At 41.8% G+C, this 26668-nt stretch overlaps 1 protein-coding gene across 1 annotated transcript in view; it reads right to left on the minus strand.

The window, feature by feature from the left end:
• Positions 1-6683: 6683 nt before the first annotated feature.
• TRPM6 (transient receptor potential cation channel subfamily M member 6) overlaps positions 6684-26668 on the minus strand; it is a 111089-nt gene continuing 91104 nt past the window's right edge. The window contains exons 32-38 of the mRNA XM_065405909.1: positions 24978-25043; positions 21857-22143; positions 21524-21606; positions 17714-17919; positions 15578-15629; positions 8336-8442; positions 6684-6814 (exon numbers count right to left, since the gene is read on the minus strand). Coding sequence (XP_065261981.1) covers positions 6684-6814; positions 8336-8442; positions 15578-15629; positions 17714-17919; positions 21524-21606; positions 21857-22143; positions 24978-25043 — 932 coding nt within the window. The remainder of the gene's footprint in view (positions 6815-8335; positions 8443-15577; positions 15630-17713; positions 17920-21523; positions 21607-21856; positions 22144-24977; positions 25044-26668) is intronic.

Below are 26668 nucleotides of genomic sequence, written 5' to 3' on the forward strand. Positions count from 1 at the left end.
TGTGGCTCTTTGGCCATCTGTAGTAGCTAGACCTTATACAGAGGTTTGAGTCTGCTACCATCACCATACTGCTTGGACTGGTCGTTTAGTTCAACTAATAGAAGCTCATACTTTCAGATTTAGCAGTCCCAGATTCATTCTCTACAGACATCCCAAGCAGGGCCAGCCTTACATTGGATTGCACAGTGTCTCACCACTCACCCATATTCTACTCTCAGAACTTGCGAACTTACTATTTATCAGTCTAGTCTGAGTTCACAAAAAGTTGCTCTGTGGCTTTGGTGGGAGGTAGGCGTCCAGATGCCAAGAGGAAGGCAGCAGTGTGCATGCTCAGAGGCAGAAACCTAGGTGCTAAGGGAATTTTTACCCTGAAAATTTAGGTGCTGAGTGAGTTTAGGTGCCTACAGGGTTCAGCGGGAGTTTTGTGGACCACAGTAGAGCCTAAAACTGGGACTTAGGCACCTAAGTACCTTTGTGCATCTGGACCTAATCGACTATAGCATTGTCCAAGATATCACAAATAGAACAATACTAAGGTACTTTGCTAATCCTACGGTTGGAGGTGGTCTCATAGTTACACTACAGCTGCTGATAGAAACCGAGAGGTTCCAGACAACCAGTTCCCTGCTCTCTCCACACTAATACTGTATTTCACTATGTCCCTTTCTTTCACCTGAATTCAATATCTTCTCTCCTGGTTCTTTGATACAATATATTTACCATAGTAAATTGCCAGTATTAGTGGGGAGGTCACCATTGCTTTATCTGCTTGTTCCAATCCCGAAGGCATGTTAGCATGACACAAACGTTCTGTGTCGGCATTATACAGAAACCAGTACTCTCTAATTTAACACTCCCTTAATCCCTTTGTTGTGCATAGCCCAGATCACAAGGGCAACACACACAGTTGGCAATAGCTCAGCAGGATTACAGTTTTAGTCCTGAAAGCTAAGAGTAGAATGGCTATGGAAGTCAAAGTCCTCTTTCTGATCCTTGCTCCACCCGCTCTCCCCTCCCCCCGGCCTACCAGTTGTGATTGCATCAGACTGGCAGGGCACTGTCAAGACCCTGCATTGACCCTGTTCTGTGACAGACTGAGAAATAGAAGGTTTCAGCTTCCTAACTAAATCCCTGACATAAAAAGCCTGTCAAAAGCTTCCTTTAATGGAAATGAGTAGCTGGTTTTGTTTGTTGAGTGCGTTTTTCTTCTTTTTTTTTTTTTTTTTTTAAACTTCAGGGTTTTTTGTTACATGGCTACATGACACAATCTGGAGGAAAATCATTTATTTTTAACATGTTTGGAGAGAAAGAAAAAATAAACTAATGCCAACTAGGCACGCCAAGTTTTCCTTCCCGGTAACAATATGTCTACACTGCAATTAGACATTCGCAGCTAGCCCATGCCACTGCCATGGGGCTCAGGCTAAGGGTATGTCTACTTGCAGTGTAGATGTTCCAGGGACCCTCCCATCTCACAGAGTCCTAGAGCGTCCTTAGATTCCGGATGACCATGTCAAGGCACAAATTGAAATACCTCTTTGCATCTCCCTTCTAAGAACAACAAACAGCGTTAAAGCCAGATTCTCTCATGATGTAAATTAGCGTAACCAATTGACTTCAATGGCACTCCAGTGATTTATATCAACTGAGAATCTGGCCCAAAGGTGTTTATTTATACCAAATGCTCTATGTTCCATTCATACTACAGCTCCAGAATTATGGTTTAGGAATTATGCAGTCACTTCAATTTAATTCATGTTTGGTTTATAACAGTTTCTTCGTTTAGAGAATGATTACCAAGATTTTTACATGTTAAAAATGTACGCAGATAAAGTGTAAAATCAGAGGCTTATTTTATGAACTGAGTTGTATTCACTAGCTCTGGTTGTAACTAAAAAGACATAGTGGAATTCTAATGGAAACAGAATTTCCACTTGTTTAGATGGAGCAGTGTGTATAAAGAAGAATTACTATAATGGGGGGGGATTAAAAGGCACATGACAGAGACAGAAATAAAATCTATTTATTATTCCAAGGTTAAATTCCCAAGTGAAAAATAACTTCCCATTATTTTCTGTATGTAGCTTGCTGCCTGTTTCCATTACCTTTGAGAAACATGGTCTGTGGTTGTACATTTATCAATGAAGAAACTGTTTTATTTGTTTTCAGAACAGAATAAACCAGACCAATAAAATCACAAAAACCATAAGTATGTTCATAGGAAATTATATATCTTATATCCTTCCTATCTTTTTTCACCAACAGAAAAGAAGTCACCCTGACTATGCCATGACCATTACAAAAGCACATGAGAAAAGACTGCCTGAGAACAAGGTCTGAAACCTTTAAACTTCTCATATGTTTAAGCAAAAGTATCCAAGGCAATGGCTGCCGAGACTATTGTGTACCGTTTAGCTTTGAGTAATCTTAACTTGCTTCCTTACCAAAATAAGGGTCTTTCACTCACATTTTTGATATGTGCCTGTAAATTCTTTGGTTCTGATTTATTAAAAAATGTTTCTATGTAATGAATTCTGATATAGGGCCAAATCCTGCTTCTGAGTGAGTAAGGTGAGTTGGATTTGGCCCTGAGCCCACAAGCAAGGTAAACACTCTCCCAAATGTGTTTTTAATCTAAAACAAATCTTGAAACTTAAAATCAGACACTTCTAAGCCTTGAAATGAATTGTTTACTGTGCAGTGGTTGGCACTAAGTAACCAGAAAAAAAAGCCCAATCCTGCATACTCTTTGTGCACAGGAATGATCCTTGTTAATAAGGGGCCTGACCCTGTCCCCATTGAAGTCAATCGGAGTGTTGACATTGATTTCAATGGGACAATGTTAACAGGAGTTTGCAGAATCTGGAAATCTCAGAAATAGTTGAAATTGACACTGAGGATTAAAGAAAAAAAAAACATTCTCTAATTGTTCTCATTACAATTTACTATACACTATAAAAGAGACAGAAAATGACATTTTTAAGCAAAATATCAGATTTAAAACTATATGAAATGGAAATCAGCCCTTCTCAAATGTGTATTTTAAGTTAAGGTAAAAGTAATTAACAGCTATAGCTATTGAAAGTTTACTACAGTGCATACATGGAAAAGATGAGTACTATGTTGGAAATGCAGCCTCAAACAGTTGCAAAGGCAGGCACTGTATTGCGGTTATAGTATTAGTATTTGAGATTAAGCAGAGTTTGACATTGTACGTGTTCAGATTAACTGCCTTTAAAAACATCCGTGATTTTCTTGGGCACTGTTAAAAGAATCCATGATTACTTTGATATACATTTACATGGGCACGCATGTACATTTGAAAAGTAATGTGAAAATAATAAGCAAGTAACAGTTTGCAGTTCACATAATTATAACCACTCATGAGAGTTACTTCAATTTTCAGAAGCCACAAATTCTTAAGAGGACCCTTAGGGAGAGTCCACACTTCCTGCCTTGGACACCTGTCCCCACCCCTCTTACTTCCACGGGGTCTGGCATTCGAGCCCCAGACTTAACGAGGTCCTTTCAGCTGAGGGTGACCCCCTCATTCAGAACAGGTTAAGCACAGTTCTGCTCCCCTTTATTCATACAATAAAGACAACAATACTGATAACTTTTCACTACCCCTGTACTTAGTATTAAAGTGATTTTTAACCCAACACAAGCCAAAGATGATCACTTTGAGCAACACCACTCTATCTGCTGGATATCTAGGCAGAGTGGGTGTGCTCATGTAAATACAGTTTGCTCCTGAAGTCTCTCCCCCCTCCCAGCTAGCTGTCAGGGGAGAAACTCATTCAGACCCTGCTTACATCTACATATACATTCTCTAAATGTACCAAATTCATGTCAAGTCATAGTGAGGCCCAATGCTGCTCTCAGTGAAATTAATGGGAGTTTTGTCCAGACTGCAATGGCAGCAAGATCGAGCCCCAATAAATGAAAAACACTGGTTTCCAGGATGAAATCCTGAACCTATTGAAGTCAATGGCAAAATTCCTTTTGATTTCAATGGAGTTAGGATATTACACCAGGTAGCTTTGCTATGCACTGACCTGAATTCAGAGCCGGTGTAACCACTAGGCGAACTAAGTGGCCGCCTAGGGCGCCAAGATTTGGGGGCGCCAAAAAGCGGTGTCCGGAGTCACGGGAATCAGCTGAGTGGGGCAGGGAGCAAGGCCTCCATAACAAACCCGCCCCCGCAGCGAGGGGCACCACGCAGGATGGTCAGTGGGAGGCTGCGGCCGAGGGACAGAGCTGTTGGGGGAGGCAAGATGCGGTCCTGAGCTCAGGTGAGCTTCACCCTCCAACGCGCCGCGCCTGGCGCAGCCACCTCCTAGGGTGAGGGAAAGTGAAATTAAACCCCGCAGCGTGACGGAGGGGAAAGGGCTGGCGCAGGTGCCGCTTCCAAACACCGACACACCCACACCCCGGTGGCACTGTGCCAATGTAGGGAGCCGGCCCTGATCCCCAGGGAGATCCTCACCTGCTCCCTGGGAGAGCCCGGCCCTGCCCTCCTTGCCCCTGGGTCCCCCCTGGAGGGCGAAGTACTCAGAGCCTGGGAACGTTTAGAGACTCTGCGAGCTGGGGGCATTCTCATTCTCCTTCTTGCTCATAGGTTCCCCCAGGCCAGAAGGGACTGTTGTGATCATCTTCTCTGACCCCCTTGTATTAATTCTAATGAACAATGCCACATTATGCAGTATTCATTTTTGAAAGTTTTTAATAAGCGATGCTCCGGGGGCAGAGGAGGGGGGGGGGGCGCAAGGTGGAAGTTTCGCCTAGGGCACAAAATATCCTTTCACCGGCCTTGCCTGTAATGGTCCGCTTCAGTGCATGATTCAGAAAGATATGCTGCCTGAAAGGAAACAAAATTACTGGTGCAATCACGTGACATTACAATAATATTCCACAGAGTAAACTAGAGTGTCTTTGTTCGCAGCTCTCAGACACTCAAAGTCTCATGATGACTTCTGCAATGAGTGGTTCAGCAGCTACAAAATATAGTGTAGAGAAAAATAGAAAGGTAAGATTCATTCTTTTGAAGTTTCCTATCAATTTAAGTTCCAAAATTTGGCATTTCTAGTATCAACTATTTACAACAAAAAGAAGAAATCAGCTAATGCAAGATTTGGAATTGATTGGATGTGTTAAAGATTTTAGGTAGTGCAACACTGGGGTCACTACGGCCCCAATCCTGTCAAGCAATACTTACTTGTACCTGCTGTGAGTAGTTCCACTGAAATCACACTGCACAATTTAAGCACAAGCGTAAGTCTTTGATCTAACACTGGGTCTCAGTAGGAAAGAGCGAAAAGAAAACGTATCTATACACCTATCAATCACATGAAGGGAGAAAACCCAAGTATCTACAATATTCAACTAAACACCCAAGTAAGTGTAATTTTATATTATTCATTAGGTCTTTTCAATTTTCTATTGTATCTTAAAACTTAAAGAATTGAGAGGTTTTTTTCAAATTACAGACATTTTCAAGAAAGACAAAATCCTATTTAAAAATTGAAACATTTTGGTTGTAAAAAGTATAGTGTTTTTGCAGCAGATGAATTCACCTTCCCACCTGTTCACATTTGGAAAGACATGCAGTTTCATTACACTGCCAGTTTGTCCTTTAATGGGATTTTGGGGTGTGAAAAGAATGCAGGAATGGGCCCTTATTGCACAGGGCAGTCCTCTCCCAAACTCACGGAATGAGGACTTTTGTTTACATGACTTTTAAACTCTTGAGCTCAGATACGCAGAGGTATTTCAGCACTTAAATCCCATGGGATTTAGGCACCTAGATACATTGGAGGATCTTTATCGTTGTTCTCAGATGGCCCATCACTGCATCCAAACTGCACTACAGAATCACTAAAAAGCATTTTCCCAGGTTTCTCCACACTGAACACATAGCAGCCATCTATACGGCTATAGAACTATTTATGCATAAGCATACATACATTGTTTTACTGAAAGCAGGATCAGGTAAGGTAGCAGGGAAATAAGCACCATATAATTCCTACTTGGGGAAATACAGCTTTAAAAAAGCAGCCCCATTTATTTTCCAACATAAACACCTTTCAGCTTCATACCATATTTCCAGCTAAGGCACTGAAGTACAAATGAACTTTATTAGCAGGTAAGGCAGCCCCCTGTTCCAGTCTCTTTACTAATCAGTATTACAACGAAGTACAAAAAGATTCAGTGCACTGAGGTGTGTAACTAAAGAATGTCCTTTGGAAAACATGTGCCCCACTTGCCCATAGGATATTCAGCTATGGAAGATGGAGCAATATCACTCTTGTGCATTTATGGGTGTGTCTATACTGTAATCAAAGGATGTGCTTATAGCTTGAGTAGACATACTCCATCTAATCTAGCTAGCTTGGGTCCCAGACCAGTAAACCCTCAGTAGCGTGAGCTTCCCCCATGAATAATTACCCGGGGTTCTAGGCAGGCTCACACAAGCCACACTGAAACTCCTGCTGCCACACCTTCACTGCTCCAGGGCCTGACCTACATTAGAGCTAGTTCAGGAATGCCTATTCGACCTACAGTCATACCCTGTGGTTACAGTATAGACATACCCTAGACTTTGTCCTTTCAGACGGACAGGTGGCAAAACTAAGTAAGGAGTGTTTTCCAGTGTTCAAAAGGCCAGAAGTCACCCTGCTTGCTCACAAACGGGTGTAATTTTCCAGAGGCTTGTCATCAGTAGCAACAGCACTCTCTGCTCCTGCCTCTGTCTCTGTCTCCACTTTGACAGCTGGATTGAGCCTTGCAGGGGTGTAATCATTTCTTCTCATATCTGTGGGGGGAAACAAATTCAGTGACATGGACAGTAACTGTTTGGAGAATATACACAGACTAAGCATGAGCCAGATCCTGAGGGTGAGAGTAAGGGGCACGTGAACCCTATATTGTGTATTGGGGGAGAGGGAGATGCTGCACTGACCTGACTCTTCCTAAGAGAGGTCAGACCAGAGTGGGAGGAGATGCACTCAGGGGTGGCTCTATGTTTTTTGCCACCCCAAGCATGGCAGGCAGGCGGCTTTTGGCGGCGCGCCTGTGGGCGGTCCGCTGGTCACGCGGATTTGGCGGCATGCCTGCGGGAGGTCCGCCGGTGCCCCGCCATCGACGTCCCCGCCGCCGAATTACCACCGAAGCCGCGGGACCGGCGGACCTCCCGCAGGCATGCTGCTGAAAGCCGCCTGCCCGCCGCCCTCACAGCAACCGGCAGGCCGCCCCCCGCGGCTTGCTGCCCCAGGTACACGCTTGCTGTGCTGGTGCCTGGAGCCACCCCTGGATGCACTAGAGGACGACCCATGCAGAGGCAGAAGGGGGTGGGGAACTTACACAAATGTATTCTCCACTGTCCTACACTACTAGTTAATCATTTGCAAGTCCTGCCCCTTCCTCCCCCATCCCAATATCCATTGGCCACAGAGGCAAGCAATCTGAAAGATAATATTACAACTCCTGATTCAGAATGAGGCAGCTATTGAAATCAAAGTACTTTTCATTAGAAAAAAAATACATAGATGGCAATTCTCTCTCTTTCATCCAACACCATATTACAACACTTTTCACCCAGAACTGCAATTAGTTTTGACACTCTGAGCCCCATAAAACGGATCTGATCTGCATCACAATGAAAAGTACATTTCTAACAAATATAATGTATGTGATTGGTGGCTCCAAATATATGGAAAGCAAAAGCTGTGATGTATGGAGCCAGGTTTGAAGGCAACATCCGCAAGAAAAAGAGAAAGACTCACGGAGATCTCTCTGTGGGCTGATGCATTGCTGATTTTTACGGAGTTCCTCAGATCCTTATTTAAACACTAACAATTATTGTTGTGGTAACTGTATTGATACCACTGGAAAGTAATCTATTATTTTACATGGAGAAGAAAATAATGGAATGTGTGTTTAATGGTAGGGGTTTACATCATGAACTCCAGACCTCTGACTGATGGCTTCTAATTTAAAAGTGATAGCCAGGCAAAAGGAAAAGGGAAATGGAGTGCCAATCAGTGCAGCGCAGCTTCACCTGTGCTCGAAAAGGGAGCTCCAGATCATCAGCTTTACTCAGGAAAAAGATAATGTGTCAGTGTTACTTAATCACAACTGACCAGAGCTCTAAGTAAATACCCGTCCTTAGTCATTTCAGGACCTTCGTTATTTTGCAGTTAGAAAGTTAGACGTGGACTGGAAATAAGTCACAACAGTATGCCCATTGTCCAATATGCCACCCATACCAGCTTCTACAGAACATTGTTCTTAAGATGGATTTGCTGAGGAACATATACAATCTTGCAGTTCATACCAGGAAGTTTCAGCTTCCTGCAGCAGGAGTTACAACGGTGCTTTGCAATGAAGTTTTTAATTGCACGTTCCCCTAGGTTTGCTGGTCCAAACACCATCCCTCCAGATCTGGAAGAAATAACAGAATATCAGTGAGCTGAAAGTTAAAGAAAGGATGCTCTATATGCATTACCCCCTGGAATTCTACTCTTTAGAATGTAATGGAGCTGTTTCAGGGATAAGTTATTCAGTGAGACCAATTTTTCTATGTAACAAACCAAAGTACAATCAAACCCTTTTAAATAAATGGGGTCAAACCTTGCCTCCAGTGCACAACTGGGGAGATTAATGAATTTATCCTCCTTCAACTCAGCCTATGGAGCAGTACCAGGTTACTCCCTGGCTATTTCTGTAACCTCAGAGGTTCAGCAATACTATTGGTCACTGTGCTCCATCTCCACTGGGGGAATCCCTGGTGGATCTACTCAGTCCCCACTAAAACCCTCTTGACAGAATTGTGCTCTATGCTGCTCGGGGGGCATGGGCTCCTGGTGTGGACCTTCCTCCACCTACCCCACAACAGAACCAGCATGGTTGTGCTGCACCAAGTATTCTCCAGGCCTACCGAATGAACGGGATTGTGGGAGACATTAGGGTATAAACCGGAGCTACCAAAGAGGTCAAATTCAATGCAACTTTGACCGGATTTAGGAACAGATCATTTAAACAAATACAGTTCCAGCGTTTGCAAACAGAAAGAGGTTTCCTAAAACAAGCAGAGCTCTATTTATGCCAACACCTGTTAGAAGTATAGGACTGTTAAGAATACAGTACATTGCTAGTAAACAAGGCTCTTCAATTATCTGCTTCCAACTGTACTCATTTCTGTATTCCTACACTTTCTGGGCAATTCAGCAATGTAACTAAATTCATCTGTGGAAGCATACAGCATATTCTGGAGGAAGCTGACAAAATAACAAATAGAAGTAAGATAAACCAGACATGTATTAGAAGAACTGCATAATTATAACAGATTCTTAATGTAGTCTGAAAGATCAGTGTTCATTAATTTTAATATTTCTCCACCATTATTCTCGAGGATTTAATTGACATTCTAGACATCATGGAACAGAGCACACAAGGAACACTTCCAAAGAAACTTTATGAAAGCTAATATTTTATTTTAATGACATGCAGAGTGGAAACAACACATTTTAAAATCTGAAATCAATTATAGCTGAGAAAAGCAGGCCTGAAAAAAAGAATCTGACTCTCACAAATCTCTACTCTCCATGCAAAAACACATCAATCACCTCCAAGGAGAGCAGCTTTCAAAAAGGGCATGGACAAAAATTGACTTTTCATATATATATATATTCATTATATATATATAATGAATCTCCATTTCCCCTGGAGAGAAGTACAGTGGCTACAATGAAGATACGCCAAACCTAGAATGGAAGGCCTGATAATTTAATGTCTGGCTGACAAGCAGTGACTGTTCCCTGGCTCATTCAAGGAAATAACACAACTAGGACTCGTTCTAGTGTCCTCTATGGCTCCTTAGTGTCACAGAAGTAGAGTAGAAGCTGCATAGTATTAAATAACATGGTACGTGGTAGTCATTTCTGGCTTTTGGTCCAATCTGGTAAAGTGCCAACAAGGCACTCTTGTAAGTAAAGCAGCATGCCTGTGCTAATGCAATGTGAATCTGTCCCGTCCCGTCCCATCCCCCCGCCCCCAGTGCCTAGACCACAAAAAAGTTGAGGAGTCTCAGCTGCCTCTGAACTAATGGACCTCATCTGTCAGCTCAAGCTATACCGGCTCATGCTTCTAGAACTGGAGGTCCTGTATTCAATCCATGTAGATGGCCTGTCCAGCACATCATTGGGAAGCCCAGTTCTGTACAAATGCACTAGAAAAGTTTTATTTTGGCCCTTCAGACACATGCTGATGGCCCTTCAGACACCTCTGCTTGCTGGTGCCCCAACCACCTACCTGGGCATGGAGATAGTGGGAGTTCTTCTAACTCCTACTGCCTCTAACCACAGCCATCTTCTTTGTCTTATATCTTTTGATACCCTCCTGTGGCATATTTTTCTTGCTACAATCCTGTTCGTCAGCTCTCTCAGTATGTAAGTTATGCCAGGCTAATGCAGCTCATCCTTATTTACTAACTCGAAACATAAACCCCTATTTACAGCACCTCTGAATCTGCATCGCTGTCATGATGCAATTACAGTGCTTGCTCATGCCTTATAGGCATAGCCTTGTGCTGTTGGTAGTGAAAATTGTTACATCCTGTCAGGAGCACCAGGAGGCACTATTCTTCAGAGAATGCCTCCCAGAGTTCTGGTGTACAGGAAAACACATGAGATTGCAGGGACTGAAACTGTGTCTGGACACTGGCCCTGTATTTTCCTGGCAATAAAGTTTCAGCTATTTATATTTGGGGCTAGAATCCAAACTGCATCAATTTTCACACTGCACACCTCATGTACCGCACACCTGGGTCACATCCTTGGCTGACTTTGATCAGTTTAGCTCTGTTGAAGTCAATGAAGCTATGCTGATTTACAGCAGCTAAAGATCTGGTCCTGGGTTTAGCATTGGCCACCCTTTCTAAATACTTCTGTAATTGTAATCACTGAACTAGTGTATAGAAAACTACAGAACTGTTGTGAGAAATAGCATCAGACCATCATAGGGGGGTGGGTCTTGGCATTAAAAACTCCATTTTAAAGGTAATGGTAGAATGCATGAGAGAAAAGACCCATTATGCAATAATGGCATAAATCTCCCACACAAATTACTTTAAAAATGAACCCCAGAATCAATGGAACTAAAGAAACAACACATTAATAATAATTATAATGATTATTAGTAGTAATAAAATATGCATCAGCCCCATCAGACAGATGTCACCCACTCTCTTCTGGTATCTAAGAGAATGTGAGCTCAAAGACATGCCTTTGAGTCTTGCTAGCAACTTTTCAAGCAGCATTCAATTTTTGGAGAAATAAGTCATTGATAAATGAAAACATAAAACAGACCCCGATACTGCTGGAATTTTTCCCTGGTGAGTGAGTGAAGGAGAAAGTTAAGAGTGCATTTTAAAGATTTTTTTTTTTTAGGAAGTATATCTCTGGAATGATCACTTTACACAAGTATATTGCTAGCTGCATACAGGCTCCATCTGTAGCTTCATTGTTATATTCTCTCAGATCACTAAGTCAAAACAACACTGTTTTGCTTCTTGCAGTTCTTAAGATTTTCCCTAACACATGAAGCGCAAGCTGGGTTTTTTGCTTCATTAATCAGTCTGCTATAACTCATCTTTAGCTAGCAAATCGAATACCTGGCTATTTTTGGAGATGACAGAGCAAACAAAAAGGATTTTGTTTAACCTTTAAATGCAAACTATATAACTCATTTTTATTAATCTGGGTGTAATGCTTTAAGTGCCCAGAAATGATGGAAGGTACTTAACCCTTCATAACTGGAGTTCTTCAAGATGTGTGGTTCCTATCTGTATTCCACTGTGGGTACACATGCATTCCATGTACCTGAGACAGTAGTATCCATTGGTCCATGCCCTTGCTGATGCTCTGTGCTGATTGTGTAAGGGAAAAGTGGATCAACCCCTCTCCAGTTCCTCCTCTTACCACAAATCAGAAATGATCCTTAGCAGAGAGGAAGGAGGGCACATAGTGGAATACAGATAGGGACCACACATCTCAAAGAACTCTGGTTACGAAGGGTACGTAACTTCCCTTTCTTCTTTGAGTGCTCGTCCCTATGTGTATTCCACTGTGGGTGACTGACAAGCAGTACTCCGCGAGAAGGAGGGCATGATGATGGAGGAGGTCTGGTTGTTTGTAGAACCATTGCGTTCATTCCACTATGGCAACAAACTGCCGGGGTGACTTTCCGATCTGTTTTCTTCTCTATAGGTAAAATGCCAATGCCAATTCTCACATCAAGGGAATGAAGTCTTTTCCTTTGCTGGCAGCATGGGGTTTTGGGAAGAACAGAAGTAAGTGGATAGTCTGGTTTATATGAAATTCCAAAACTACTGTAGGGGTGAATTTTGGATGTAGTCATAGCAACCAATAGTGTGTAATGAGGATCTGCCATTAGGAACCCCAGTTCACCTACCTGCCTGGCCAAGGTGATGGCAATGAGGAAAGCAACCTTCATAGACAGATGAAGCATTGAACAGGTAGCCAGGGGGTTGAAAGGTGGCTTGATAAGTGTTGAAAGTACTAAATTAAGGTCCCATTGAGGGTTAGTTTTCTTGTTGGTGGGAAAGCTCTAATTAAACACTTTTAGAACCTGGAGGTGATTGGATAGATACAGAGAGTCATCTTTTGGAGGGTGACATGAGCTGATTGCCTATGGGAAAACCCGCATCGAGCTAAGGGAAAGACCCATCTTCTTGAGTGTAAGGAAGTAATCAAAGATATCAGGACTACCTATTTTATCAGGAGACATACTGTGGTGTTGGGCCCAGACAGAAAAATGCTTCCACTTGGCTAGAGAATGTTTTCTGGTGGAGTCCTTTCTGCTTTAGTGAGAATGGCTTGCACAGTTTCTGAATAGGAATGTTCTAGATCCAACACCCATCCAAATACCAACCCGTGATCATGAGTCAAGAGGACCTGGAAGGGATGAATGGCTGGGCTGGCATACGCAGGAGACCTGGAAAGCAGAACAGTTCAGGCCATTTGAACACAATGAGAATGGCTCATGCTCTGTACCGTCAAATCTTCCGCAAAACTTGAGGATGTAGCGGTATAAGAGGAAAGGCATAGTTCAAATGGTCTACCCAAAGAAGTAGGACAGCATCACCTCTGAAGAACTGGCCCTGAGCTCCTTTGGAACAGTATGTGCTGTACTTCCCATTTGTCTGGGAGCAGGTCCCACGTAGGCTCCCCCTGAGCAAAGATGCTGTTTACCACTGAGCTGTGTGACACCCATTCATGATCAGTGGCAAAGTACCTGCTGACGCTGTCCGCCAGTGAATTTTGGGCTCCAGGATGGTACGCTGCTGATAGGGTGATTGTGATTCTTCCAGTTCCATACATTGACCACTTCTATACACAAGGGAATGCAACTTACTCCTCCCTGTTTGTTTATGTAGAATATGGTTGTCATATTGTCTGACATTATGAGAGAACGTAAGATTGGATTAATGGTAAGAATGCCCTGCATGCTTCTCCGACTGCTCTGCATTCCACGAGATTTATGTGCAGTCTGGTTCCTAGGCCATCCAAGTGCCCTGTGCTATGTGACTGTCCATGTGCATCCCCCAACCTAACAAGCAGGCAGCTGTGATTATTGTCCTGTTGGGTGTGGGGGATAGGAAAGGAATGTCCATGCATATGTGTGCAGAATCTTTCCACCAAATCAGAGAGGCCCTTATCTTATTGGGGATTATCACTACAGTGTTCATGCTGTGTTTGCTCAGTATACATACTGTTTGAAGCCAAGCGTACAGGCATGGAGGTGGATGAACAGCAGTACATAAGTAGATGATGGCATGTGACCTAGGAGAGTAAGGCAAATCCAGACCAATGTCAGAGGATTGTGATTGTGCATAACCTGATTTATTGGGTTGCCCATGACTTGGAATCTGTCCATCGGGAGCTGAGCCCTTGTTTTGAATCTAAGGTCACTCCTATGAAATCTCTAGTCTGAGCCAGAGCCAGCATAGACTTTTGCATGTTCACAGAGATTCCCAGGGATTCTAGGAGATGGAGCAGCGATGAGGCTGATGTTATGACTTCTGAATATGTCCTGTCTGTAAGAAGCCAATCATCTAGACACTGGAAGATGGTAGAACCACCCAGTCTAAATTGTGTGGCTACTACAGAAAATAATTTTGTAAAGATGCTGGGTGTAGTTGCTAGACCAAACGGGAGTTGTGTTGCGAGTCCTGGGCTTTCTCTAAGAGCATTTACAGCTCTTCTGCCACACTCTGAACCAGCTCTTGGAATTGTCTGTGGTCATCAGGAAGAGACAGCGAGACTGGAGCAACCACTTCATCCTCCTCTTCTTCCATAGGCTCAGGAGTTTCCCTTTGACCTCTGGGAGGGGAGGGATGGCAAGACTCCCTATTGACTCATACGGACTCTGGGTACTGTGGCCCCAAATAAGGCCAGTATGAGGGGTCAAAAGTAGATTGTCTTATATTTGTTGTGAAACATCTAGCACATATTTGCAATAATACATCTATAGTATCTATAATTAACATGTGATAGTAATTACTTATTAATATTGTGCAAATGTTTATTAATTACTAATGTTCTTGATAATACAAATAATATTAGTAATAATAGTCGTTTTGGAGACAGGAGATCAAGTTTTTACTCCCAATTCTGGAATTGACTTGTTCTGTGTCCTGGGCAAGTAATTTAATATTTCTGAACTTGTTTCCCCTTTTGTGAAATTGGGTTAATGATATGTACCTAGTACTTAGGGTGCTGTGACATCTAACTGGAGACAAGACTTGATCCGACACTCTGATCCATACAGTAAGAGTCGTCGGTCTGTGTGGAGCCCCACTGACCTGGGACCTCCGTGCAGGATTAAGGGCTTGTTCACATAAACATTTAGTTCACACGAAGCTGGGGTGTGAATATACCCCTGCCTTGCACTAACTGATTCCGTGGGACCTAACAGTATAATAGTATGCCCTGATCTTCTCCGCTTTGAAACAGGAGTAGATTAAAGTGCACTAACAAACTTTTGGTGCACATTATCAGGGTCCACATGAACAGATAGTATGCAGTATATTCACACCCCAGCTTGCTGTGAACTCAGTGTTCATGTAGACAAGCCCCAAGTGTCATAATTTAAGGTCAGAAGGGGCCATTAGATCATCTAGTATGACCTCCAGGCCAGAAACAAAACCATTTTGTCTCCCCACATGGATCAGAGCCATTGTATATGAAGTGTTGTTTATATAAAAAGCACTATTAACAATCCTATTGTGAAGCCAGAAATCTTGTGTGCCTAGTCCCCTCCCCATTCTCCTATATCACGTATAATTATTAATTTGGAACTACACCATCTGGAAAAAAACAGAACTACTACATTCAAATCAAGTATTTAACTCCTGACTTAAAAAAAAAAAATCAAAAACGCTCATTGAGAATGTAAATATCCACATAAAATATACCATTAGCTATCAATTGTCTGAAGTGAATTACATCAAACACACCATGTTCTGAAATGACAGCTAATAAAATGACAAACTTACTGCTTGCCTTCAGGTTTAATAACAGATGGATCTGTCAGGTTTTCCCCAACACCTACAGTAAATTAGAAGAGAGTGTTACAAGCGAAGATTGTTTTTTTTAAATATCATGTTATAAAATCATAACCAATGTAAATATCAATTTCCTCTGTAGACTCTAAATTTATACTTAAGTTAAAAATAAAATGCTGTACTATTTGTTAAAAATAGACAAACAAATGCTAATTGTTCTCACCCCATTCCTGATATTACATGCTCGTGGATTTATGAATGGATAGGCTAGAAACTTACCCAAATGGCTCTATACTATGAAACCGTGGAAGGAGTTGCCAAAACTGTTGTAACTACAGTAAAATGAGGCCAGATCCTGAGGCCTGTACTCATGTTGAATAGCACCTTATTTCATTATTAAAATCCTGTTGATTTTATTAGGACCACTCAGGGGAAAAGTGCTATTCAAGGTGAGCAAGGGTATCAGAATATGTCCCTTTATTTAGATGTTGTGATGTGAGGATGCTGGGGTCTATTCTCCCCTTTGGTGGTGGTTACAGTAGAGTTAGATAGGTAACTCCAATAAGTGCTAATAGGCGTTTCGTGGTAAATGAATGGAAGAACAGATTCCTTTGTGCTAAACTCCTCTCCTCTAACCAATGCCCCATTAGGGCTTATGGGATTCTACTTTAAAAAGTCATTGCCTTATATCTGAGTAAATGATTGGGCTGCTGATGTACAGGAAAACTTCCATGAACATTAGCATCCAATTATTTTAATTCCCATGGTCCATTAGTGATGAACTCATGTGCTGCAATGGATACAGGTAGATAGGTAAAGAACAGCTATAACTATTGTGCTCACTGTATGTTAAAACACCTGAAAATTTGTAACACGTTCCAATGACAATGGGTCTTCGTTAATACAGAATATATTTAAATAAAAGTATAATAAATATAGTTATAGATATTATGTGTGTGAGAGAGAGATTTTGACACACACACACACCCCTTTAGTTGCAGGTCTCCAATAGACAGACTTGTCCGCCTGGAATTCCAACTGGAACAGATTTTGTGCTCTGATTAGAGAGCTCCAGTTTAGGGACAGCCAATCAGTATGGACAACCCAAACGCTGACCCATGCCTGAGTCAGACCTTTTCTGAGGTTTAAAAGAATTTTGTAAATAATTTTACTCCATTTTTTTCACACTTCTCTTTCCTGGTTTGGGATGGAAATGAGGGCCTCAGTTCTGCAAAGATTTATGCACATACTTCCCTTTTCCAGGCTCAAACCAGTGGTACTGGTCTGCCAATTTCAGGAGTACTATACTAAACCAAGTTTTAAAAATAAGGGAGGAAGTGTGGCTCAGTTCCAATATGTTGTAACAAAGATACACAAAGTCTTTTTATATTTCTTAATGTGAAGATAAAATCAGATGAAGGCCAGCATGGATTTAACGGTTGATTTCGCTTGACCAGGAAGTCTTACTGTAATTCACAGTTTCTGAATGCTGTAAAATGTAAATATGATAAGCCTATGTCTAAGCAGCACAAATTGCCCTTGACAGGAATGAGAGCCAATGATGTTTAAACTGCTTGATGGATGGTGTTCATTTTCTGTACACAGTCAAATGTTTATTTTTTTAAATATACCATGTTCCCCTTTACACATGTATTGTAAAGTGATCATACCACACTCTGTGCTCTTTTGAGGAGCCACCAGGCTCTGTGAATAGTTCTCAGAACTGCAGCTTAAACTGTTTACAGTTTTATTAATGAAAAATATAAACAACTGATGCCAGTTTTCAGCCTTCCGATGAGAAAAATGTGTTTTTGTTACAAATATTTAACAATCTTCATCAACATTAACATGTGAAGTGGTTTTTATACAGCTAATTGAAATGTTACTGTGCACTGTTTTAGTACACGGTGCTTGTACACCTAAACTAGATATATAGGGCCAGATACTGTTCTCATTTACACCTATATAAATTCAGAGTAACTCCATGGATGTCTTTGGAATTGCTCAGGATTTTCATGGGTGTAAACAGGAGCAGAATTTGTCTCTTTTTCTCTAAGTTGAATTCAATGTTGTTTTCTTAGTGGCATCTCTAAGTTATATAATAAACTGTTGCATTTTGGCAGTCACCTTGCAAATCCAGGACAAGGAGCTCCCCTCGGGTGTACTCGTAGGTCCAGTGAGAGAAGGCCAACATCATCTCTTCCAGCAAATTGCTGGGGGAAATCTCATCCCCGTTGTTATTGTTGTACTTGCAGAACTCACCCGTCATGTACTTCTCTATGGTGAGCCACTGATTGGCTGAATGGCAATATATTAAAAAAACCTCCAGAAACCTGTGGGTAAAAATGCTGTCAGTCAGGAGCTGGCAGGATGATGAGTGTCCTCACAGTCAGGTCACAATTATTACGGAACAAAGCAAATATACTGAAAAGTGGGACACTACTCCACCACTTACAAACTTCAAGCCTCTTAGAAAACTTTCAGCCGCAGAAGATAACAAATGGTAGATAGCAGGGAGTCATTCCTGAGAGATGTAACCTACTGGAGAAGACATTTCAGAGAATGATCTCAAAACAAAGCCCTTCTGTGGACAGGAGTGTCAGTGAACAAGAAGCGTATGCTGAGTAAACCAGGAAATGCCATTGTTACACTAGCTAATCTCTACAGCAACGTCTAGGCTACGAGCTAAGGGCATTATTCCCCTATTCACATACACCTCTACCCCGATGTAACGCTGTCCTCGGGAGCCAAAAATTTTTACCGCGTTATAGGTGAAACCGTGTTATATCGAACTTGCTTTGATCCGCTGGAGCACGCAGCCCCGCCCCTCCGGAGTGCTGCCTTACCGCGTTATATCCGAATTCATGTTCTATCGGGTCGCATTATATCGGAGTAGAGGTGTACTTGCACTAGCTCTCGTTGATCTAGCACAAGTATAAATAGCAGTGTAGCTGCATTAGCACGGGTAGCAGCAGTGGAGGCACAGGCCAAGTTTCAGGCAGGTTTGTACTTGGCACAGTTAAGCCATGCCTCCATTGCCGCTATGCATGCTATCACAGTAACACTCCTATTTACACTTGCTCTTGTTCGAGGAGAGCGAACACAAGTATGTGTTCTCAAGCAGGGGAATCACTCCCCTACCTCGTAGTGCAAGAATATTATAAATAGATGGACTGAAATCTTTAAGATTAATTAAAGAAATGCCCTTGAACAACAAGTGCTATAAAATGCTAAGTCAGGACCCCTTTGGAAAGTTAATTTACCATCACACACCATTTTGTAAAAGAGGTGCAAAGTTGCACTCCTTCCCCTGCAAAAACCTGATGATATTCTCCAAAATAACAAAAAAAATCCTCATTTTTATAAGGCACACTTGGGCTCATAGGATGCACTATGTTACACCTGATAATCTACTCAGTGTAAATCAGGAGAAACTCCACTAAAGTCAGTGGAATTGGGGTTTACTGTGTAAAACTAATGTGAGAGGATATTTAGTATCTAGGTTCTCTCTGTTAAGATGGCTCAAATCTTCCTTTCTTCTGCAGAAAGGAAGGAGTAAATTTATGTATGCAGTTTACTATTGTGAGGGGGAAAAAGCTGTTTTGTTTCTGCAGTTTTGGGGGGGGGTTGTCTTTTTGAGGGGCTGGGTTCCTCTCAAACTCAAAAACTTTCCTCAAAATAAGCCAGTCTAAAGATATCCAGTGAGCAGTAATGCTCACAGATGCCACAGCATCTAAGTAATGGGGTGAACAGGGAGAATATTCATAGACTTTAAGGCCAGAAGGGACCATCATGAACATCTAGTCCAGTGGTTCTGAATTTGGGGTACACGTATCCCTGGGGGTATGCACAAGTTTTCCAGGGGGGTACATCAACTCATCTAGATATTTGCCTAGTTTTACAACAGGCTACATAGAAAGCACTAGCAAAGTCAGTACAAACTAAAATTTCATAAATGACTTGTTTATACTGCTCTATATAGTATATACTGAAGTGTAACTATAATATTTATATTCCAATTGATTTATTTTATAATTATATGGTAAAAATGAGAAAGTAAGCAGTTTTTCAGTAATAGTGTGCTGTGACACTTTTTGTATTTTTATGTCTGATTTTGTAAGCAAGTATTTTTTAAGTGAGGTGAAACTTGGGGGTACGCAAGACAAATCAGATTCCTGAAAGGGGTACAGTAGTGTGGAAAGCTTAAAGAGCCACTAATCTAGTCTGACCTCCTGCATATCACAGGACACAGAACCTCACCCACGCACTCCTGTAGTCGGCCCATAACCTCTGGCTGAGTTACTGATGTCCTCAAATCTAGACTTACAGACGTCAAGTTACAGAGAATCCACCATTAAACGTAGTTCAAATTAGCAAGTGACCTATGTCCCACTCTGCAGAGGAAGGCAAAAAACCCTCCAGGATCTCTGCAAATTTGATCTGGGGGGAAATTCCTTCCCGACCCCAAATACTGAACCACAGTTCTACATTTCCTAAGAGGAAAAAATATGCTCATAAAGCTAAGTAACTAAAAAACAGCATACAGTGAGACAGAACTGGCTTGTGTAGAAGTGTGGCTGCTACTGAACAAGCAAGAGTATTTCCCAAGAGTATTTCTGGGTACTGGATAATGGGAATGTTTTTGGGACAGGATCAAATGCTCATGGTTTCCACATCTGATGGTGCATATTCACCCGATGTACTAATGATGTAATACAAAGAGATCATATCCATGCCCACTGAATTAAATAGAAAGACTCCCACTGACTTCAATGGGCTCTAGATCAGGCCTTACATACATTCATAGATTGTAATACACATGAGGTCATCATTCCCACAGAAGCACAAGTTTTAATAGTGGCATTTCTAGAGATGGTATAGAAAAAACAGGGCTGTGTCCAAAACAGAAGGAAAAGTATTGGTGCACATGACAAAATATATGCCCTAATTATGGGTCTTCAAACATCTGGGCCCTCATACTTTCCAATCCAGACCTGCTCATCCCTCCTAAACATGAGGTTTTGCTTTTCTGAAGTGGAAAGCCATTTTCACTTTGATAAAACTTTGATGAGCAGAAGGCCTCATGTTTCCTGTCATACTCTGTAAAGTTCCTTGTAAAAGAAACAGTAAAACTTTACTGTAAGGACTCAGTAGCAAACATTGATCTGCTTTACCATATGAATACAGATCTATGGGGATGTTCCAAACATAAGCGATTCTTTACATGCACTCTCTCTTCAGGCCACTGGAAACTAGTTCTCAACCCTGAAAGAATTTTTCCCCCCACACTAAAGCAGCTACATCTCAGAGCAGCATGCTCAGCAGAACTGGAGACCAGCTGTTCTCTCACTAACACCTTGCTTTCCTTTTTGCTAAGTAAGGGCTTTTCCAAAGGCCACTGGAGTCAATGACGGTCTTTCCAATTATTTTTCAATGGACTTTGCTTCAGACTCTTCTTTCACAAACTTCTTCAACACCAACAAGCAACAGATAAATTTAGGAAAATTCTGCAATGTCTCTAATTCATGTATATTTATTTTATTTATTTGTTTCAGTTTAATTAATGCCAGGCATAAGCTCTATACACTTTACAAATATTAAAAGCATGGACACAATTTCTTTTTGATAGACATCTATTAAAAAAGCCTCCCTCATCTGCCCCAGTTAATGCACTCCACCAAATCCTTTATATTTCCCCCAAATTCCCTCACCCACCCAGTCAGATGTTATCAACCTACCCCCTCCATAAAAAACTACACAGAAAAAATAGGCCTTGAAAGACAGTCAACAAAGCTGGGCTTCGTCAGATCACAGAGAAGGGTAATAAGTTCCCTACTTGAGAGGTCTCGCTGAAAAACCCCTGCCCCCAGCACCCAAATATTGCAGAAGGTTGTATTTAGTCTTTTCCACCTCACTCTTGAAAGGCAGTTTCCCTACCTTGGGGTATATGGAATGCTATGTGGCTTCAGTTGGTTGAAGGTATATATCAGCTTCTGAGCAGCCCTTTGTTGTTGTATTTCCTAAACAAAAACACATTTATAGGTATTACTTTTATATAAGCCTATAAAGAAAGGCCAGAATATATAAAGAAAGGGAGTGTTCCTTACTAATCGTAAATAGGAGATGGATTTTTTCCACACCCCTCTCTCCAATAAGATAGTAACAATAATTAAACAGCAAGTCACTCCAGGCTGGAAATGTTTACATGTACCAAACCATTTCATACCTGCCAAACTGGGCTGGACAGTTTCCCTGCAGGTTTATACTTACCCTCAGGCACAGATGTAGCACTGTACCCTCCTGAAAGATCGTCTGCCATGTCTGAACCACTTCAGGAAGAAACGACTTCACAATGAAGACTTGTCCCAACTTCAATACATCATTCTCAGACCAGGTACAAATGACCTTCATGGCTCTCCGGAGACCTCCATCCATTTCCTCTTGGGACAAGACCTGGATCATTGCAGCCATCCCACGCTGTGACCAGGATGACATGCTTTTATCTAGGTTCATAGGCGAACTCTCTTCTAGCCTATAGATTGTCACCTCCTCTCCAGCTGAGGTCAAAAGAAGTTTTATTTATAAATATCACAAATCACAGCAACACCATTTGAGACTTACCTTTCTTCCCCTAAAATAGCATATAACTTTCTCACTTTACAGTACTTAACAATATGGGCTTCCACTATGCTACCATATTCCTGAAATATCATCCAAATCTTCTATTGTTCACTAAGGTGATGTTCAACCCTGTTCAGAGGGCCAGCACAACAACTATGGACCTCTTAAATTACATTGTCTCTCTATTTTGAGGATATATATGGTACATAGGGTTTATACTGGCCTTCTTCATAGGGATGAATTCCAGCCTTCAGGAGTGCTTCAATACAAGCAAACTGCTTTGATTTAAACCAGTGGATCTTACTGAATACAATTGTGGTCATTTTCTTCTTTTCAGTGGCTTTTCTCAGTGTCAGCAGACTTACTGGATTTTAGGGATGATTGGGTCTAAATATTTGCTTTTAAACACCAATCTCTTATCTATAATTGGTTGAATTGAAATTAAATAAAAATATGCTGAGACTCTCTCTCTCCCTCTTAGTCTGTATTTGTACAAAAGAAGAAGATTATTTAGCAAGATTTTTTTATCTTACAGAAAACAATTAAAATCGATACTACTCATACCGTTTTTCCCTTTTGGTCTTGCTTGCTTGTAAGAAGTAACACCTTTATCTTCATGACAATTGTAAAAGCTAATGGCTGGATTTTGCCGCCCTTACTCTCACTGAGTAGCACTTTGATCCATGACAGCCCCATAGATTTCAACTGGGTTATTTGAGAAATCAGACACTAATCAACATGAGCAAGAGAAGCAGAGTCTGGCCCAAACTAACACACACAGCTGGGAACAAGTGAGTCCTCCGAATCTAGAAAGAACATCAGCTTTCCTATAATATTTAGGGTTCTTTTTAATATAAACTAAGGGTAATGAGAAGAAATTAAGACAAATAAGCATGGAGATTTAAGTTTACTATTTTAAATTAAGAATTTGACCTTGTTCCTAGAAATTCCTGTGTCATCTCTATTGCACAAAATTTCAGAAATTCTATCATTTTGCATGCAGAAGGCATCTGGTGAGATTCAGCTCAATCTTACACTCTGTCTCACTATGTAGTTAAACAGTATTCTGCCTCTGACAGGGGAAAACTATTCATTATTATCTTCGATAAACTAATATAACAGGCCAGAGTTTTAAAGCCTGCCCTCCCTTTTTGTGACTGAGATTATTTGCAAAGTCAGTTGATGTAACAGACATACAAGCACCTGATCCGTGAGCACCTTCAGGTACTTCATATCTAACATTGCCTGGATACACAAATAATTACAGATGCCACAAAGGAGGTCAGGTATGAGCCAGGCTGAAAATCAGGCCCACTGTGTACAAATGTTCAACTGAATAGAATACTGACCAGAATTATTGATAGAATAATTAAGACATAGAAATGGTACTTGTAAATGTTTAAGCATTTTATACAACATCCAATGGACATATTCTGTAGTAATGGTCCCAGACACGAGGGGTCTGATTCTCCACTCCATTACACAGATCTTACATCAGCTATGTTAAAGTTGAACCAATTTAAGAGAGTGGAGAATCAGGCCCTAAGTTTTATCAAGATGTGGCAGTGTTTGGAGGGTGATTACTGTAGAATACTGCACTATTTCCTTAATAAAATAGGAACTGCTAATAAAATGGATAAAAGAATAAAAATCCTTCAAATTATGTATCTATCAGTTTTATTGTTTGGAATTCTCTCCACACAAAGGAACTCCGCAAGTGGAGGGTGGATTTAAAAACCATATAAAAAAAGCCACACAAATCATGGGTGAAGAGAAGCCAAGAGGAAAGGGGAGACTTGTAGGAGAGACATGAGCTAGCACAGTAGGTTTCAGTCTCGGAGCACCCGGCACAGGAGAGTCTCATCTCACGAAGTGGCCTGGAAGAAGGACCTGGATCCACAAAGGAACTTAGGTTTTGCAACACTCAGCATTGCAATGCCTAACTTTTAGGCACCTAGAAAAATCACTGGAAAAACACTGCGAACCACAAAGCCTGAGTTAGGCACCTGGGCTCCCTACACAATAAATGGGGAGAGACAGTGGCCAAAGAATGAAATCCACAAAAACCAGCACGCTAGGTGGGGAGCCACCTAAGCTAACAAATGGGAGATGCCAACAACAGGGGTGCATCCTAAGACCCGCTCCTCTTAGGGAATTTGGCACATAAGTACGGCTGTAGGGAGGTATCTATCTATCTGTCTATCCCAGTGGTTAGAGCACTCACTAGGGAAACCCAGGTTTAATTTCTCCCTCTGCCTCATGGGGAGGAAAGATATGAACAGAGGTCTCCCCACTCTCAGGAGAATACTTTAGCCACTGAGCTATGGGATATTCTGATGTGTATCAGAGTAGCAGCCGTGTTAGTCTGTATCCGCAAAAGGAACAGGAGTACTTGTGGCACCTTAGAGACTAACAAATTTATTAGAGCATAAGCTTTCGTGGGCTACAACCCACTTCCAAAGAAGTACTTCTGATGTGTATGGCTCCCTCAATCTCTCATGTTGAAGTTGTGGATAAATAATTAAGGAGTCATTGGACTAGGGGAACTAGACCCTGGGTCTCCCAGGTGGATGCCTTAACCAACAGGCTATAGAGTCATTCCCTTTGGTCCAGATTGGTGGTCACAGAAGTTGTTCCTTCAGAAAATAAATGTAAATTATATATACCTAAATTAATCCAACCTATGAGGTTTCTTAACTGTATTCTTTAAAAAATAATCCATGCTGTGATTATAATACATTCAAAACAGAACAGAGAAACTGGCACTCACCAAAGAACTGGACCGGTGTAAATGGTATAGTCTGAGCAAGCCTCATTAAGTTGTTCCTTTCAACAGCTGCAAACAAAATAGACAGTTCCGCTATGTTGGCTTGGCTGATTTTCAGAAATATTTGACAGTGTTTTATTGTAATATTACAAAAACAAGTACATTTTGTTGTGGCCGGCCATTCCTCTAGCTATGTATATCGCCTCTAGCACTATAACATCTGAGCATCAACCAAGTGATTATGGATTTATCCTCACAGTATCTAAGAAGCAGAGAAGTACTGTTAGCGCGAGTTTACAGAGGTGTGAACTGAGGCACAGAGATTAAGTGATTTGCCCAAAGTCACACAGGAACTCTGTGGTAAAATCCAGAACTGAACCCAGATTCCTTGAGTCCCATCCATTGCCACAGACACAAGTCCATCCTTGCATTACAAATGAAAAAAATTAACCCAGAAGCCTCCAAAAACATCTTATTTTTGTCAGAGTCTAGATTGCGTTGAAAAATATCACCTAATTAAATAACATGCCCAAATATATGCTGAGTCAAATTTGTCGCTGGCATAATATTATCAAAGTCAGTGGAGTTGTGCCTGTCCACGGAATGAAAAAATTGGATACTATTCATTGTAACTATGGCACAATCTCTGAACTTCAGATAGCTGTATACTGGCTTATGTTTTATCCAAGGTTTCTCATGAAAAGGTCTAAGGTAGTGTGGTCTACAGGGACATCTGCTGGTAGGTTCTGGACAATTCTCACCCGAAAGCACAGAAACCTGCAGCTTTGTAGCAATCTCTGCGTATTTTCAATTTAGGAATAAAACAGCATAGTGGGCAATCAGTGTCCAAATGATTTATTCCCTGACAGACTTCCAGTGAGTTCATAAGTATATAAACACAGATTAAGTAGTACAGTACAAATTAACTGAAGAAATCCACTCCAGCAAGCAGGAAGAAAGAGGGAAATTGCAGTGAATACTGTACTTCATCAAGATGGGAGGTGACAGCTATGAACAAACCATTGCCCCTGTCTTTTCTGGGCATTATAGCTCAGTTCCTTAAGTTTTCATCAGTTGTGAAACTAAGTTTTTTATTGCCAAGGCCTATTTTTTTTCTTTATCATTTGCCAACAAATACCTGAAATGGCCTCACTACAGTGTTAGGTATGAAATTAATATACAGCTTTGACTGGGTTGTGGGGAGGTACTCTAGTGGGACTCTACAAAGTGGGAGCCACAGAAGATGACGGGAAAAGAATTAATGTGCTTGTGTTATGTAGGGTTACCATCCGTCCGGGTTTCCCCGGACATGTCCGGGTTTTTCAGTGTTAAATGGCCGTCCGGGGGGAGATTTCTAATCAAGAAGAAATGTCCGGGATTTCCCCCTTCCCCTCCTGCGGAGTGCGGCGCGGCTGATTGGACGCCTGGCCTGATTGAAAGCCGCTCGCAGCCACTAGGGACTCTAGCAGCCAGAGTCCCTCCCCCGCTCCCTCCTCCCCCACAGAGCAGCTGGCAGTGTTTGAGTCCACGTGGAGCCCGCAGCTCTCCCTCTGCCTGGTGGGGGGGGGGGGGGAGAGGAGAGCAGGGCAGGCGGCGGGAGGTGTGTGTAGAGGCTGCAGGGGCAGGGCAGGCAGGGGGCACAGAGGCTGCAGGGGCAGGGCAGGCAGGGGGCGCAGAGGCTGCAGGGCGAGTGG

This window comes from Emys orbicularis, chromosome 6 (assembly GCF_028017835.1).
Source record: "Emys orbicularis isolate rEmyOrb1 chromosome 6, rEmyOrb1.hap1, whole genome shotgun sequence".
Taxonomy (NCBI): Eukaryota; Metazoa; Chordata; order Testudines; family Emydidae; genus Emys; species Emys orbicularis.